Here is a 15,997-nt window from a genome sequence, read left to right as displayed (position 1 = left end):
AACTGTCTCACTTAGCAACAGAAAGTTTGGGCTCAGTTGTGATTGTAAGTCAAAGACTACCTGAATTAGTGATAGAAAAAGAAAAAACTGCAATCACCAAAATCAGAAAATGCAAACAATTCTTATATTAAGAAGACTGGCTATAGCAAGCCATCTAAACAAATACTTCTGCTCAGTCTTCTCAGAAGTAGATGCCAGCAACAAAAACAGGTTGGAGGCTCCTATATGTTCTAGCAGCATAAGTTCTTTTCCAGGGTTTTAAAAAGCAGAGGTGGCAGGTGAGCTTGCCCGCTTAAAGCTTAATAGAGCAAGGGGTCCAGTTGGCATTCATCCATAGTCCTGAGGGAACTTGAACGTGTGCTCACTGGAACATTTACTGATTTGTTTTTAACCAGTCTCTTCTAATAGGTAAAGTTCCCCAGGACTGGTGAACAGCTATATGGGTCAACATAAAAGGGGGAAAAGGTGACATTGCCATAGGGGTATACTACAGGCCACCCAACCAATCAGAAGAAATAGATGGACTTTTTGCCAACCAGTTAACAAATGTATGTAGGAAGCATACCACAGTAGTAATGGGAGACTTCAACTAACCAGATATCAACTGGGAGACAAACTCTGCAGCAAGCGGGAGATCAAACAGATTCCTAACCAACCTAGCCGACAACTTTGTCATCCAAAAGGTAGAGGAGGGAAGTAGAGGTAAAGCTATACTGGACCTAATTCTTACTAATAGAGAAGAAGTAATAGAGGGAGTTGAAGTTGCCGGAACCTTCGGGGAAAGTGATCACATCATACTGGAATTCAATGTAACGCAAACACAAGCAATAGAAAATTCAACCAATGTCTTAAACTTCAAAAAAGCTGATTTTAACAAACTCAGAGAGAACCTAGGAAAGATTCCATGGATAAAAATCCTAAAGGGGAAAACAACTCAAGAAGCATGGGAAACTCTGAAAAATGCTATCATAAAAGCCCAGTCCAACACAATATCACTGAAAAAGAAAAGAAAGTCAAGAAGAAACCAGCATGGCTGCACAAAGATCTGTCAGACAAACTGAAAGACAAAAAGGACAACTACAAAAAATAGAAAGAGGGACATATAACTAAGGCCAATTATCAGCAGACAGCCAGAACATGCAAAGACGAAGTCAGGAAAGCAAAGGCTCAGAATTAACAAAGACTTGCAACAGAAATCAAGGATAATAAAAAAAGGTTTTTTTTCAACATATTAATAACAAGAAAAAAGTCAAGGAAACTGTAGGTCCACTAAAGAGAGAAGATGGCAAGGAAGTAACAGGCAACAGGAAGAAAGCAGAGCTGCTTAACTCATTCTTTGCATCAGTCTTCACACAAAAAGAAATTATAGCAAACATACCAAAAAAATACTGCAAAAGACAAACTAGAAACAAAAATTAAAATAAGCGAGAAAATGGTAAGAGAACACCTATCTGACCTTGACAAATATAAATAACCAGGACCCGACAGATTACATCCCAGAGTTCTAAAGGAGCTGGCAGATGTTATCTCAGAACCATTGCACCATATCTTTCAAAAAAACGTGGAGCACCGGGGAAGTACCCAAGGATTGTAAAAGGGCTGATGTGGTTCCCATCTTCAAGAAAGGGAAAAAAACAGACCCAGGAAACTACAGACCAATCAATCTAACATCAATACCTGGGAAGATCCTGGAAAAGATAATCAAAAAATAGATCTGCGAACAACTAGAAGCAAACAAAGTTATAACTGGTAGCCGGCATGGGTTTGTTAAAAACAGATCATGCCAAACCAATTTTATTTCATTCTTTGATAAAGTGACCAAATTAGTAGATCAGTGAAATGCTATGGACATCGTATACTTAGATTTCAGTAAGGTATTCAACAAAGTAGACCACAATCTACTGTTTGGTAAGCTAGAGAAAGGTGGAATAGACAACATCACCACCAGATGGATTTGTAGCTGGCTGACAAACCATACTCAACAAGTAGTCTTCAATGGTACTACATCCACATTGAGAGAAATAAGCAGGGCTCCGTCTTAGGCCCAGTACTCTTCAATATCTTCATCAATGACTTAGATGAGGGAGTAGAAAGGAAATTCATCAAATTTGCAGATGACACTAATCTGCCAGGAATAGCCAACACCCCAGAAGACAAACTCAGGATCCAAAAAGATCTTGACAAACTGGATCAATGGGCCCTATCCAACAAAATGAGTTTTAATGTAGAGAAAAGCAAAGTCTTACATTTAAGGAGGAAAAATTAACGATATAAGTACAAGAAAGGTTGTAAAATTGGGTAAAACTCAGGTAACAAATGTCTTATTTAGCAACAAAAAGTTTGAGCTCAATTGTGGTCATAAGTCGAGGATTATCTGTATAATGAATATTCATGGGCAGAACTGTATGAGTATGCAAGTAACTTGATGAGTCCCTGAATTGGAAAGATTGCTTACTACCAAGATAAAAGAATCCCATCTCTTTGACCGTATTTTTATCCTTTCTTAATCCCCTTGCCCACTCAGAGCATGAAAATGACAATTTTTTAAAAAGTAAAATGATAGCTGTTAAGAAACCATATGTAATAAAGAGCACTCAACAAATCCAAAATTAGCATATTTGCTTTAAAAGACTCTTTGAAATGAAATAAAATGTTTTTACCTTGTCACCTAAAAACCAACAGCACAAAATATTGTTACAGTCTATCTTTTGGTTTTTAGCTATAAGAACTGAAGTGACAAATGAAGATGTGAAGGATGCCAGAAGATTTGAATTTTTTGAGAAGTATGAAGGTAAATAAAATAAGCTTTTAGGTAAGCTTTTACACCAAGTTAAAACGAATGATGTTCCGTGTGCATCATCTGTGTTCTGTTGTTTGGTGGAAAAAAAGAGTATTACCTAATACATCAGGGCTATAATTTCAGCTCTGTTGTCCTGTGTTCATTGACATAGCAAACTGCAGCTATCTCCATTCTATTTTTAAACACTTGATTTATGCTTTTCTGTTGGGTTTGTTCTGCTAAAACCTATTTTGTGTGTGTTCAGCTGAAAAAGAACAAACATTTTTTCTATAGCTGTGGCAATTTGTTTGTCTAGACCTCAATTACAAAATTAACAAGGCAGGGTTTGTTGCCGTTGTTGTTGTTGGGTTCCTTAAGCCAAAGTTTAAACCTCTAATAAAGCATGACATGCAAAGCTCCTGATAACAATGTGCAGATAACAACATAAAGATACTTTCTTTACTTTTTAACTTTATAAACCCATGATGGGGTGCCGTTTCAAAATTCATTGTATAAGACCAAAACATATTATATGAAGATTCATAACTGAATAGTAGAGTTTTATTTTTCAGATCATTATCCATTAGCAGCACTTGATGTGATAAATAAAGCACCAGATAGGTAGAGCAATGAATTGTTTTATCAGACACTAATGTAAGAACAGGAATTTTGTTCACAGCCCAGTGAAGCTTAAAATAAATGGCAAAAACAGCTTAGTCCTAACAGAAATATTTCATCTATATAATCAGACTCTAGTGAAAACAGATTTTTAATAGCATTAGTATTTTTTGTCGTGAGATAAAAGCTACAACCCCCAGTGTAAATGCTGGTTTTTGGATGTCAGAGCAATGTGGCTGTACCATTCAAAGGCTTAAGGGCTGGCAAGCTTTGGGGCATTGCTCCTGCATGCCAGATTTAGTGAATATATGCCCAGCTTTTGTGTGTGCTGGTTTCTCTGGGCTTCTGCTGCTTGGATCTGAAGCCAAGTACTCATGGAGTACTGTATCCAAATTCTAAATGAAGCCTGTATCCCTTGGCATTACAGCCGCCAAGTTTGGAATATGAGGAATCAAGCACACAGCTTTAGAATAGCAGGGTATCTCCTAACTACCTTTTCCTAAATACGTATACTAATATAGCTAATTTCTGGGGGAGAATTGTCACTTTTAACCTCTATTCAGAGGACAAAAATGAATACAGCTAAAATGGATTTTGGGGGTTAGAGGCAAAGTTTTTTCTGCATAGTGACTGCACCTTCATTTCAGGAGGAAGAAGGGGAATATAGATCAATAATGGGAGGAAATCTATTTGGGGATAAAGGGGAGAGATATTGACGAAAGGGCAAAGAGATGAGATATTGTAAACCACATATAAGCCAGTAGTTTTGCATCCCCCAGTAGCATTGCTAAAGTAAAAATCACTAAATTAATTGCAAAAAACTTTTTAAATTTAAATTTAAAATGTTTTTCCCTCCATTTTGAGCTGGAGCAAACTTTTACTATGAAGAAAAAAATATTGCTTGGATGGATAGTGAAAAGCAATTAAGGCATGCAAATGTAAGATGCCAGTGAAACATCAGCCATATACCATATTATTATTCTCACTCATTTTTAGAAAGCTGAAGACAACAGATTTAGATTCACAAATGAGCACTGCTAGCTACTTGCATGCTTCCAATCAACAGATTTGATATTTTATATTAACTGAATACAATAATCATGCAAGCTCTGTTTATATTCTGTGTAACTTCTCAACTCAAACCTTCTCCATTTGTTAACTGTATTGAAGGATGTAATACAATCCTGAGAAGTAAATTTAATTTTTTTTAGATACTTGCAACATTAAATGAGAAAAGCAGAACTAAAATCATTGGAAGATATTTAAAGATTTTTCCATTTCAATAGAAATCGTGTAAATTTAAGCATAAATGGCAGTTTTAAAATGTAGAATTTGTAAGGATCCAAAATCCAATAATCTCTTGATCCTTGTTTATATACAATTTGTTTTAATATCAAAATATTTAATGATGTACTGTCAAATGAAACGTAAAAGAGGAGTTACTTCTTATAATAAATTGCGCATGGTAAATATGTTAAATGGTAAATTGTGTATGATAAATTTATTATAATAAATTGTACATGGGAAAATGGACAGTTGTTTTATAGGAGGCCCTTCTGAACTCTTTCTCAGAATACCACAATTGTTCAACCTTATTGGCACTGCAGTGATTACATTACAATTCATTATGCATGCTGGCTTAAGCTTTGGCTCAAACTTTGGAATAAGCTTCTGAGCTTCCTAATGCTCACATAACAACTGAATGAGCATCAGAATTCTGATTCTCTTCCCTTCCCCTACTCTTTTCAAATTATAAAAGACTTTGCAGCTAAAGAATTAAATCTTAGAAAAATTCAGTAAAAACAGTCCTATAGAAGGCAGCATTAATTCTTTCCAAATGACATGTTTTTTGGCCTCAGATTATAAAAGAAGCATGTCTTTACAGCATTTCTCAGGTAAGGCTACAGAAGTAATTATGGTGTTTTGCTGGAGGAACTATTGATTTAATTTAGTAATGAAGTTGTTATTGTTGTAGAGATAACTAGTAAAGTTTACTTTTAAATTATACGCTACTTTAATGCTACTAGTCAGGATCCAAGCTTTTAAAATATTCTTGGAAGCAGAAACATCTGAATGAATACCGCAGTGACTGATTTCGGGAGGAGAAACAGCTTGGGGGGGGGAGGAATCTTAAAATAAGTTTCATTCCTCAATCACTGACTACAATTGGGACCGGTAGCTTCACTAAGCAACCTGGGAAACACTACTTAACCAGGCACCCAACTTATGACATCATTTCTAGTTGCGGTTATGAAGCAAATCGCCCACAATTATTAAGCTCAATGTCACATGAGCATGACTTGTCTTATGACTTCCAACTTCTGCTTTGACTTTGCTTGTTGGAAGGCAAAATATAAAGATCACAGATGTAAAGCTGCAAACTCAAGAACTGATTGTAAATCTTTTTCAGCACTGTTGTATCTTTGAACAGTTGCTGAATGAGCAGTCAGTAAGCAAGGATGACCTGTACTATTTTTCATAGCTGTATTTAGTAACAAAGCAAAGAACTGATACCATGTGGCACATTGCTTTACATCAGCGGTCCCTAATCTTTCCAGCTTGGCGGACTGGCAGGGGGAGAGGGGATGGTTCCGTGTGAGCATGTGCGCCAGCACCCACTGCTCACAAAAATAGAACTTCGCAAACCAGTGCCTGCCACTCATGCAAATGGAGCTTCATGCACCAGTGTCTGGCATTCACACAACTGGAGCTTCGTGCACCAGCGCCGGGCAACTACCGCTCATGCAAATGGAGCTTCAGCACAAGGGCCAGCATTTGCTATTTGCACAAATGGAGTTTTGTGTGTGAGCGTCAGCACCCAACCCTTTTACAAATGGTACCTCACACACTCGAGTGCCTACCACTCAGGCAAGTGGAGCTGCGCACACATGCCTTCCCCTCACTTGCGTAGCCCGGTTCTGAACAGGCCTTGGCCCATATTGGGCCATGGCCCAGGGTTTGGGGACCACTGCTTTACATGAAGTGAATCAGATGAGTGATCTGACTTTAAATGCTTAAATGCATCAGCAAGTTTTCTACCAAAATGTTTCATGAATTACAGCGCAGTTATGATGGGTCACTGTTACATTATGGAAAATATGATCTACTATTCTGTGTCATCTATTATGTCCCTTTAGGTATTCAGGATAAAAAAAGAGCAAAGGCTGCAGATCTTAAAGAACTACTAAAGCACATCATTATTGCCTGTGTAGCCGTTTCTGGTTTGATCTTAGCAGTGATCGTCCTTGTGCACATATACAATTCATTGTTTGTGAAGAAGCAGTAAGTTATTGTTTCATTCTCTTCTCCCCTCCTATCACTGTAATTCTATATCATAACAACTCCCAACCTAATCCTTACCATTTATATAATTTAACATAGATATAACATGTTGGGTCAAACTGATACAGTAGTAGAGATTGCCGATCAAATGCAACTCAGCCATCTAAGAATCAGATGTTGAGGTTGAATATCCTGTAGAAGGAAGACATCCCAGTTCAGTCATGATGCTCCCTTCTAGGACCTTGAGCCTTGTCTCTTGGCCTAAACTTTATGATGTTTAAAAACCTGTTTTAATCTTGTGAGAAGTGGGAAGTAGAAATATGTATTTTGTATGGGCTTATTGAATGTTTATCCATCCACAATATAATTCTTGCATGTCAAATGCAGTCTTCAAAATACCATTCTGTCGGCTAGGAATCCTTCAGATGCAACAATCCCCTCTCCCTTATGGCTGATAATGAAATTATCAGTAAGAAAAATGGCAGCTTGATTAAAGCTTTCCTCCCTTTCTTGGAAAAGGAATGAAAAATAATGTTTCATCATTTGTAATCTATTCAACATTGGTCTTTTAGCTGAGATTGTCCCCAAGTTATTATTTGACATTAAGAATTGTTTATAAATAAGTTTTGTTTAAAATTATTCCTTTATCATTTTAGGAAACCAATTATAGCAAATGCTAACACTGACAAGAAGGAAGAATCTGACAAGAAGAATGAATTTGTCCAAAATAAGGAATCAAACAAACATGAAGAATGGGAAAAAACTGAGGAATCAGAAACAAATGATATGATACCACTGGAACCAAAAACACCAGTCTACAATGCTATTGACATAGAAAATCACAACAACAATAACTGTTCACCACCAGCAATTTTTCTTTCAACACATGGTGAGGATGTTACAAAGCCTTTAGAGATTCAGTCTGTTTCTTCCCCTAGCTGCCCAGCAAAACAAACAGAATTAATTCCCTTTGTTGAATCATTAGAGGAATCACCTAATTATAGTACACATAAGAATTTCAAACTACAATCTAAACCTTTCAAATTGAATAGCACTTCCTATAATAGTCTAGAACAATATAATACACCCAGGAATCAGGACTATGAAACATATCAAAAGAAAGATAGTACTTCTCACAGAAAAAAAACAGACCATCATGTATCCTCCAGTAGTCCAAAATCCACACGACCCAAAAGAGCACACACCGCTCACTTATCTATGCATCAATATTACGATAGTTTAAATTGGGTTTATGATCCTTCATCAAATAATTTCATTGCTCTAAATACAAACAAAAATTTTAATGAATCAAAAATGTTCCAGTTTGATGGCACAGAGTGTACATGTTTTCAGCATCACAAATATGGTTCTGGTACAGATTCGTACTCTGACTAGAAAAACAAGTGAATAGCAAGGAGTTATTCTATTTAACCAATGTCCAGAAGCATTTAGTCCAAATGTTTTTACCAACAGTAATCATGATGAAACCCTATAGTATGCTGATCAATCATACTGAAATCATGCTTAGGAATAATACAATTAGATTTGACACTTTTGAGTTGTAGGAGTTGCTAATCCAGCTTCTTGGATTTGCCCAATTAAAGCACAAGTTAATTTAATTATAATATTTGCTCAAATTCTTTATCTGGCACTTTTCAAATTCCTAATTTGAAAAAGTGGGCCAAACTAGTATAATGCACTCTGCAATGACAAATACCTTTTGGCAATATGTAAGCCAAAGCAAAACTGCACATATATTGAATGTTTTGGGCAAATTGAAACACTGTTGAAATGAAAGATGGATATTGACACATCTGATACATGTGAACTGGAAAAGAACTGGAAATATAGGGAAGAATACAAAGATTTGGTTTTTTGATTTTTTTCTATTTAAAAATACCCACACAATGAATAAAACAAATTCAGAAAAAATATTTTTTTTCAGAAAATCAAAAATAATAAAGAGATATCCTTGGCTCTGTAGCCTGTGATACTGAACTTGGCTCAGCTAGGAAACCTATATGGAGACCTCAATATGAACTGGAGTCAGGCATTCCCATTTTTGAGACATATTATGTATTCTGAAAAGCTATTAGGCAAGGTAAAGAAAAGGAGGGCCTATACATTCAAAACTATTTTTATTATATAATTATTTTTTTAAAAAACAGGCACTTTTCCAGTTAGAAGAAACAAATAAAGTGTTTGAAAGATAATTGTGTTTATTTTCTAAGATTTTACCTGTGCATATAACAAATGGATAATTGAATGACTTGATATATAGTGGCTTCTTTACAAAAGTGTTTCCCTGTAATATTTGGACAGCAATATATAAATATTTACAATGAAAAAATAGGCAAGGAAGAGAAATAAGTAATCTTCAATATCCAAATTAATTTTGAATACATCCAATTTGAACACAAAATACTTCATTCACATCTATTTCATATTTACAAGTTTAATTACTTGAGAGCACTGAATTCTTTAGAATATTTCTGCATGTTAAGTTTCTAATATGTTTCTGTATAAGCTGTTAAAAATTTTCTGGAAAAATAAATCATTGCTTTGAAAACGCTGAAAATATTAATGTAAGTAATTTATGTGATATATTTTCCCCACAATACTAAAAAAAAACCTCCAAACAAACAAAAAAACACCTTGGATACATATTTTTGACCAGCAGCAAATTTTCACAAAACTGGTTTCCAAGTTCAAATGGAAACCTGGGAACAGTGCTTACTATAAGTGGAAATGATATCCTAAAGACAAATATAAAATTACATTGGATAATTCCTCAGAAGGTCCAAACAAAATATACTGATTTTTCAATAGCTTAACAAAACTGAAACAATTTAAATCCACTTAGTTGTATCACTTATTAAATACAGAAAGGAAACTTTTGCTTTCTCTACTGGTGTTGCACAACCACATGACTGAAAACAGGTTGTTTGCAAGAATGACAAACACTACTGCATGCCATTTGGTTTCATACTGTCAACCATCACTGCCACATCCAACAACAGTTACACTTTGAGTGATCCAGGTGAGTGATCCTGGTTATGTTTGCTGCAGAAAAAAAAAATCATATGTGTGAATTACGCCGCCCTCTAGTGCCCAAAGACACCCGAAGCCTCGGTTCTCTGGCTTTATAATGTTCATTGAAATCCAGTCTAAAGCTAAGAAATCGGAGGCTTTCGTCAGAACTGGTGGTCAGGAGCACCAGGAACTGCTGTACAATGCCCTGAAAGGAAAAGGAAAAAAAAAATCAGAAGAAATTGATAATTTTAATGCAACAGTAGTAGTAAATACTACCCTAAAGCAGGTTATGTATAACTTTTCAAATAACAAGCCTCACACTGAGTGCCAGGTTAATAGTCACATTTCAAAGTATTTAAGCTCATTACAAAAATCATAAAAAAACAAGTTCATTTTAAATTATTTAATAAAAGCTCATCCAATTCCTTTCTTTACTCATGAAAAACCAACTATACTGTTCTCTCCTCCACCCAATCATGTTACCACAGATCCATCTAAAGAAATAAGAAAAACAAAACTGTTTCTAAGTTAAAGGAATTGGTGATAGCTGTAAAACCAATAGCTCCTTTAGACAAATCCCCGGCTAAGGGGATTCGGCTTTAATTTTTGAAGTGAGGAAGAAAAATAAGAAAAGGAAAATCGGTGAAGAGGCCATGCAACATGTGGTGACAACCACAGGGAGATTTTGAGCTGTTACACTAGATGTTACCAACCCAAAAGAAGAGCTCAGTGGAAAACAGAATAATTGAACAATTTGTAAGAGAAAACTTGTTGGGAGAGGCTATAATTGGAAAGGACAGGGACAGAAAACAGATCCGTGACATAAGACCTAACAGTTACGGAAGTCATACCTTGGAGAATGACCAAGGCAGCTGGAAAGTGAAGAGAGAGGCTTCCTTTCTCACAGTGAGGGCAAAAGTGATGAGGCTTTTCACCAAACAAGCAACACTGCTGGAAAGTGTACTGAAAGTGGGGTGGAGAACTGAGAGAGGGAAATATTTAGAATATCCAAAGGAGAACCAGCATAGCTACAGCCAGTCAGATTACTTCAACAAAAATAGAAAAGCTGAATGAGCCAGAGGAAGAAAGGGAAGTGTTTCAATTAGAAGCAGAACATCCTATTAAAATCACTCCTAAAGACTTTACCTCATACTTTCTTGAACAGTATTGAAAGAGCTAAGAGAAAGTTCAAAAAGAGGAATTTATGAAATTGATTCCATGAGAAGTTAGCAAAAAGATATTTGAAAGGAACAAGTTGACTCTTCAATATTCAAATGATTATTTTATAAGCCATTTAAAATGTGTGTTTTTTTGAGCAATGCTTCCCAAACTTAGGTAAATTGCATATTAGGGTGGTTTTTTTTTTGAGGTAACAATACATGAACCCATTACCCAATCACAACAGACACATTTAAATTGACTTAAGTGTTTTACCTATATTGGGTGAAAAGGATTTTCTCATAAGCAGTTTTGGGTAATGAAAGAAAAAGTTTGGGAGGCACTGCTTTAGAGGAAACATTAACATCTTACATATAATCTAAGGTTAGAAAACTAATCAACTGTTGAAAAAATGAACAGAAAGGGCTAAGAAGAATTTCTTTTAGAAAATGATGAAATGTGGGCTTAGATTAGGTCTGTTCATAAATGCCTCAGGAGACCTTGTTCTAAAAACTATTTTAAATGGGGTCAAGATAGCGGAATAATTTGTTTTAAATAATAATCCTCTTATTAAATTAATAGGAGGTGAAAGAAAGGTTGATTTATGAGTGTATCTCAAATAAATAAATAAGCCTTAAGAAAACATATAACCTTTTTGGATAGAGAAAAGGGCCAAAACAGTGGCTAAAGTAAAAGGAAGGTAATGTAACCAGTTTCTTTAGTGAAGAAAGAAAAAGCCATGTCAAAGCTTACTGTCAGTTAAGAAAAGCTACAATGAAAACACATCAGAAATGAAAAAGAAATAAATTCTAAATTGAAAATGAGAGTAATTTCAAAAGTATATGATTCATATTACTAATGTTAAAGAATAAGTGGTTCCTTGAAAGAAGCAATGAAAGTTGGTCAGAAGCCATTGACTGGTTATAGTAGATACTGCTGTGCTATCTTTTTGATAAAGGTGGTTTTCGTTGATTAAAAATAATCCCATTGTTTGATTATTTGGCCACATGGAAAAATATGAGAGAACTGCACAAGTGAAAGCTATGGAAGGTTTCTTTATACCCTTCATTATGGTGAGAGATATAATGGAATCTGTGTTTCAACCAGGACTCAAAATAAAAAGAATAAAGAATAAAGAAACATAAAGGGCAGGAATATAAGCATTTAAGACTGGTTCTGAAATTAATTTAGCACATCATGATTAACTGCTATGTGCCATCAAGTCTGTTTTAATTCAGCAACTACATCCATAACTCTTCTCCAGGATGATCTTTCCAATCTGGCCCTTTAGACCTTCAAACATTGTACCACTGCTGCTATAATCAAATCTATCCACCTTGCTGCTGATCATCTACTCCCCTTTTCTTCTAATTTTCTCACCAATACAGCCTTCTCCAGAGAGCTGAGTCTTCACATAATGTGTGAAATAATCTGAGTCTGGTCATATGTGCACTTTGAGTCAGAACTCTGGGTTGATTTGGTAGATGATCCATTTGTTCATTTTCTTGGCCACTCTCAGGAGTCTTCTCCAACACCAAAGTTCAAAAGTATCAATACTCTTGTTATCCTGTTTCATCAAAGTCCAACTTTCTTTCCATGAAGTATTACAGAGAATAATACCATTGCCTATAATTTTGATCTTTACAATCATAGACACATCAGAGCATCTGAATATCATTTCTAAGGCCTTCAAGCCTTAGAATGTGTTAGTGTTACTCTGTGGCATGGTTCTTGATTTCGTGTTCCTTTATTATTGATGGCTGATCCTAAAAGGCAGAAACTATGCACACCTTCACTGCCAACCTTAAGATTGGTTGCTGTACCTGTTGTCATTAGTTTTCTCTATATTTAATTTTAGTTTCATTTTTTTCACTGTGTTCCTTTCTAGAGCTTGCAGATCATTTTCATTATCATTGGTATACTATGTGCAGATGAAAAACAAATACCTAATGCAGTGGATATAAAAAAATCTACACACCCATTAAAATGCCAGGATTTTGAGATGTAAAAAAATCAAGATAAATCAGTTCAGATTTTTTTCACCTTTAATATAGCCTATAAGCTTTGCAATTCAACTGAAAAGCAAACTGAAAACTTTTAGGAGGAAAAAATAAAAATAAAAAACTTACAATGAAATGGTTGCATAATACTCTGTTGAAGCAACTTTTGATTTTATGACAGCATTCAATCTTTTGGGGTAGGAACCTATCTGCACGGCACATTTTGCCTTGGAAATCTTTGCCCACTCTTCCTTGAAAAAGCGCTCCAGCAATGATATACCTTTGACGCATTGTAAGCTCTTTGCAGACTAGGCCTTTTGCTGTGAGAGGCAACTGAGTAAATGTCAGAAAAACTTTACTTGAACAGTTGAATTTTATATGGGCTTGATCAGAGTCACTTTGATTGATGGCAGGTGTGTATTGACTATTATCTGACATCAGTTTGAGTGTGATTGGTTAATTCTGAACATCTCTAGCCACATCTCTAGTTATAAGAAGATATGTACACTTATGCAACATTTTATTGTACGTTTTTTATTTTTATTTTCCTTCCCTAAAAGATTTCAGTTTGTTTTTCAATTGAATTGTATGGCTTATAGGTTATATTAAAGGTGGAAAAAATTCTGAAATGATTTATCTTAGTCTGAGTTTTTTACATCTCAAAACCTGGCACTTTAACAGATGTGTGGACTTTTATATCCACTGTACTGTATATATAAAAGGTCAGAAATCTCTCCCTTTATATTGAAAAATTCACCATGACAACCAGTGCAGTTTTGCAAGTTGTCAGAGGATTTTAAACATGAATTACAAACTGAAACAAGCCAACTGAATCTCTGAGAGATTCAATGGAATTTTAAAAACTGTGATAAAGATTTATCTGGCACAAAGCTCAAATGACTGGCATGACAATTTACAATGGTTTACCAACTATGAAGCACCCCAGGAATCCACGTGTATTTCACTTTTTGATCTGATGTTTGGAAGGAAAGTGGTGAGCTAAGAAATAGTCGGCAAGATTGATTCAAAAAGCCAAAAGCAGATATAATCTAGGATATTTTAAAAATCGTGGCTATGATGAGTTTGGCGGGAAAATACATCACCTGATCAAAGGTTCAGTCTTAGGGAATTGCAGACAGAAGATGAAGTGATTTTACTGGTTTCCCTCAAAGTCAACAAAATGAAGATTGCATGGAAGCCCCTTACATGGAAGAGATATTGGAAGAACAGCAATTTGGGTCATTACTGATCTACTGAGATTTGACCACACTAAATCACTATTGCAGGAGCTGTGCTAGCTTCCAGTTAGCTTTCAAGTGCAGTTGAAGATGCTGGTTGTCATTTTAAGCCTTACAGGGCTCAGGGCCTAGATATCTAGATGACTACCTGCCTGGATGGAATGCTATCTTCAGGAATTCTAGCCTTCTTAATGTTGTGATGTCCTAAATCCTTTGGAACAACAACAACAGATACCTAAGCCATCTTTCCTTCCCACAGTTTCAAAGAGCTGTAAAAGTATGGCTCTTCAAAAAGGTGTTTGGAGACAAAACCATGCTGCTCTGAAAGGGGTGTGTGAATCAGACTGTTTGGTTATATTTATATTAATTGATTTTTCCCCCTAATCTTCTGTATCAATATTGGTAGCTATTTAGAATCCTGAAATGTAGCTGAAATAATAAACAGAGTAGTTTAGTAAAGTAAGGATTGACAGAAGGTACATGGTGAAATTAAGGAAATCTGTTTTAAGCCATTTTAACTTATTTAATAAAAGTCGATTCAGTTCCTTCTTTGGATATTGAGAACAGTGCTGTTATTCATCCTGTCATGTTTCTCATTCATTCATCTCTATTCATATTATATGAATGTGGGTATATATGTTGTATATGTAGCATCTGTGCGTGTATGCATGCACACATGAACATAAATATATTAATCAATCCAGGGATTATCTCTAAAGCATCTATTGGTTTATTGTTTACTGATTTTGAAATTCTTCCACATCTCAAGATGTTGAGACTCTAGAAAGAGTACAGAGAAGAGCAACAAAGATGATTAGGGGACTGGAGGTTAAAACATATAAGGAACGGTTGCTGGAATTGGGTATGTCTAGTTTAACAAAGAGAAGGACGAGGGGGGACATGATAGCAGTGTTCCAATATCTCAGGGGCTGCCACAAAGAAGAGGGAGTCAAGCTATTTTCCAAAGCGCCTGAAAGCAGGACAAGGAGCAACGGGTGGAAGCTAACCAATGAGAGAAGCAACCTAGAACTAAGGAGAAACTTCCTGACAGTTAGAACAATTAACCAGTGGAACAACCTGCCTCCAGAAGCGGTGAATGCACCAACACTGGAAGTTTTTAAGACGAAACTGGACAGCCATTTGTCCAAAATGGTATAGGGTTTCCTGCCTGAGCAGGGGGTTGGACTAGATGACCTCTAAGATCCCTTCCAACTTTATCATCATCATTATTATTATTATTATTACATGCAACTCTCAAAATTGTGATTTAAATTAAATTAAACTGTGATTTAATTTTAAAGAAAGAAAAACAAGGACTTCCATAAAAGAGAGAATAATGTGTATATTAAATACCTAAATACTGAAATTTTCCCTTCTATCATATTAAAAATTATATTTTTGTACCAACATGTGGTAAAGCTCTGGAGGTCTCATTCAAAGTTCTCAGTGAGTGACACACAGTCCTGTGAAGGTTTCTTCATTTTTCTAGCAGCTTCATGGAGATTCCTCATTTTCTATTATGATAGCAGTGGAAATCAGCTATTCAACTAACTCAAACATGGAAACGATATTTTTGTACTAGTTGATTGACCATCTAATCCAGGGGTCTCAAACTGCCGGCCCGCAGGCCAGACACATCACGAGGAAACCACGCCCACCCCGTTGCTGGCAATGGGGAAAAAGTTCCGATACATCACGTGACATCACGTGATGTCGCGGGTTTGACATATCTGATCTAACCAAAAGGAGCAGACTGTGGTTTCTCACTATCATTAGATGCCAGAAAGCTGAGAAACTGTTTTCTCTGGGCAATTGGACATGGCGGCAGAAGCAGCTAAGGATTCTTCTGATGCAGCTTATTCCTATTCTATAGCAATCTTTGAAAATTC

General features: G+C 35.8%; 1 protein-coding gene across 1 annotated transcript in view; it reads right to left on the bottom strand.

The window, feature by feature from the left end:
- Positions 1–8,813: 8,813 nt before the first annotated feature.
- The window catches only part of TUBGCP3 (tubulin gamma complex associated protein 3), a 63,674-nt gene continuing 56,490 nt past the window's right edge, over positions 8,814–15,997 (bottom strand). The window contains exon 22 of the mRNA XM_015827349.1: positions 8,814–9,917. Coding sequence (XP_015682835.1) covers positions 9,759–9,917 — 159 coding nt within the window. The 3' untranslated portion in view covers positions 8,814–9,758. The remainder of the gene's footprint in view (positions 9,918–15,997) is intronic.

This window comes from Protobothrops mucrosquamatus, unplaced genomic scaffold (genome assembly GCF_001527695.2).
Source record: "Protobothrops mucrosquamatus isolate PMUCROS unplaced genomic scaffold, P.Mucros_1.0 scaffold3636, whole genome shotgun sequence".
NCBI lineage: Eukaryota > Metazoa > Chordata > Lepidosauria > Squamata > Viperidae > Protobothrops > Protobothrops mucrosquamatus.
The sequence above is the reverse complement of the archived record's forward strand: the minus strand, read 5'-3'. Positions and strand labels throughout refer to the sequence as shown.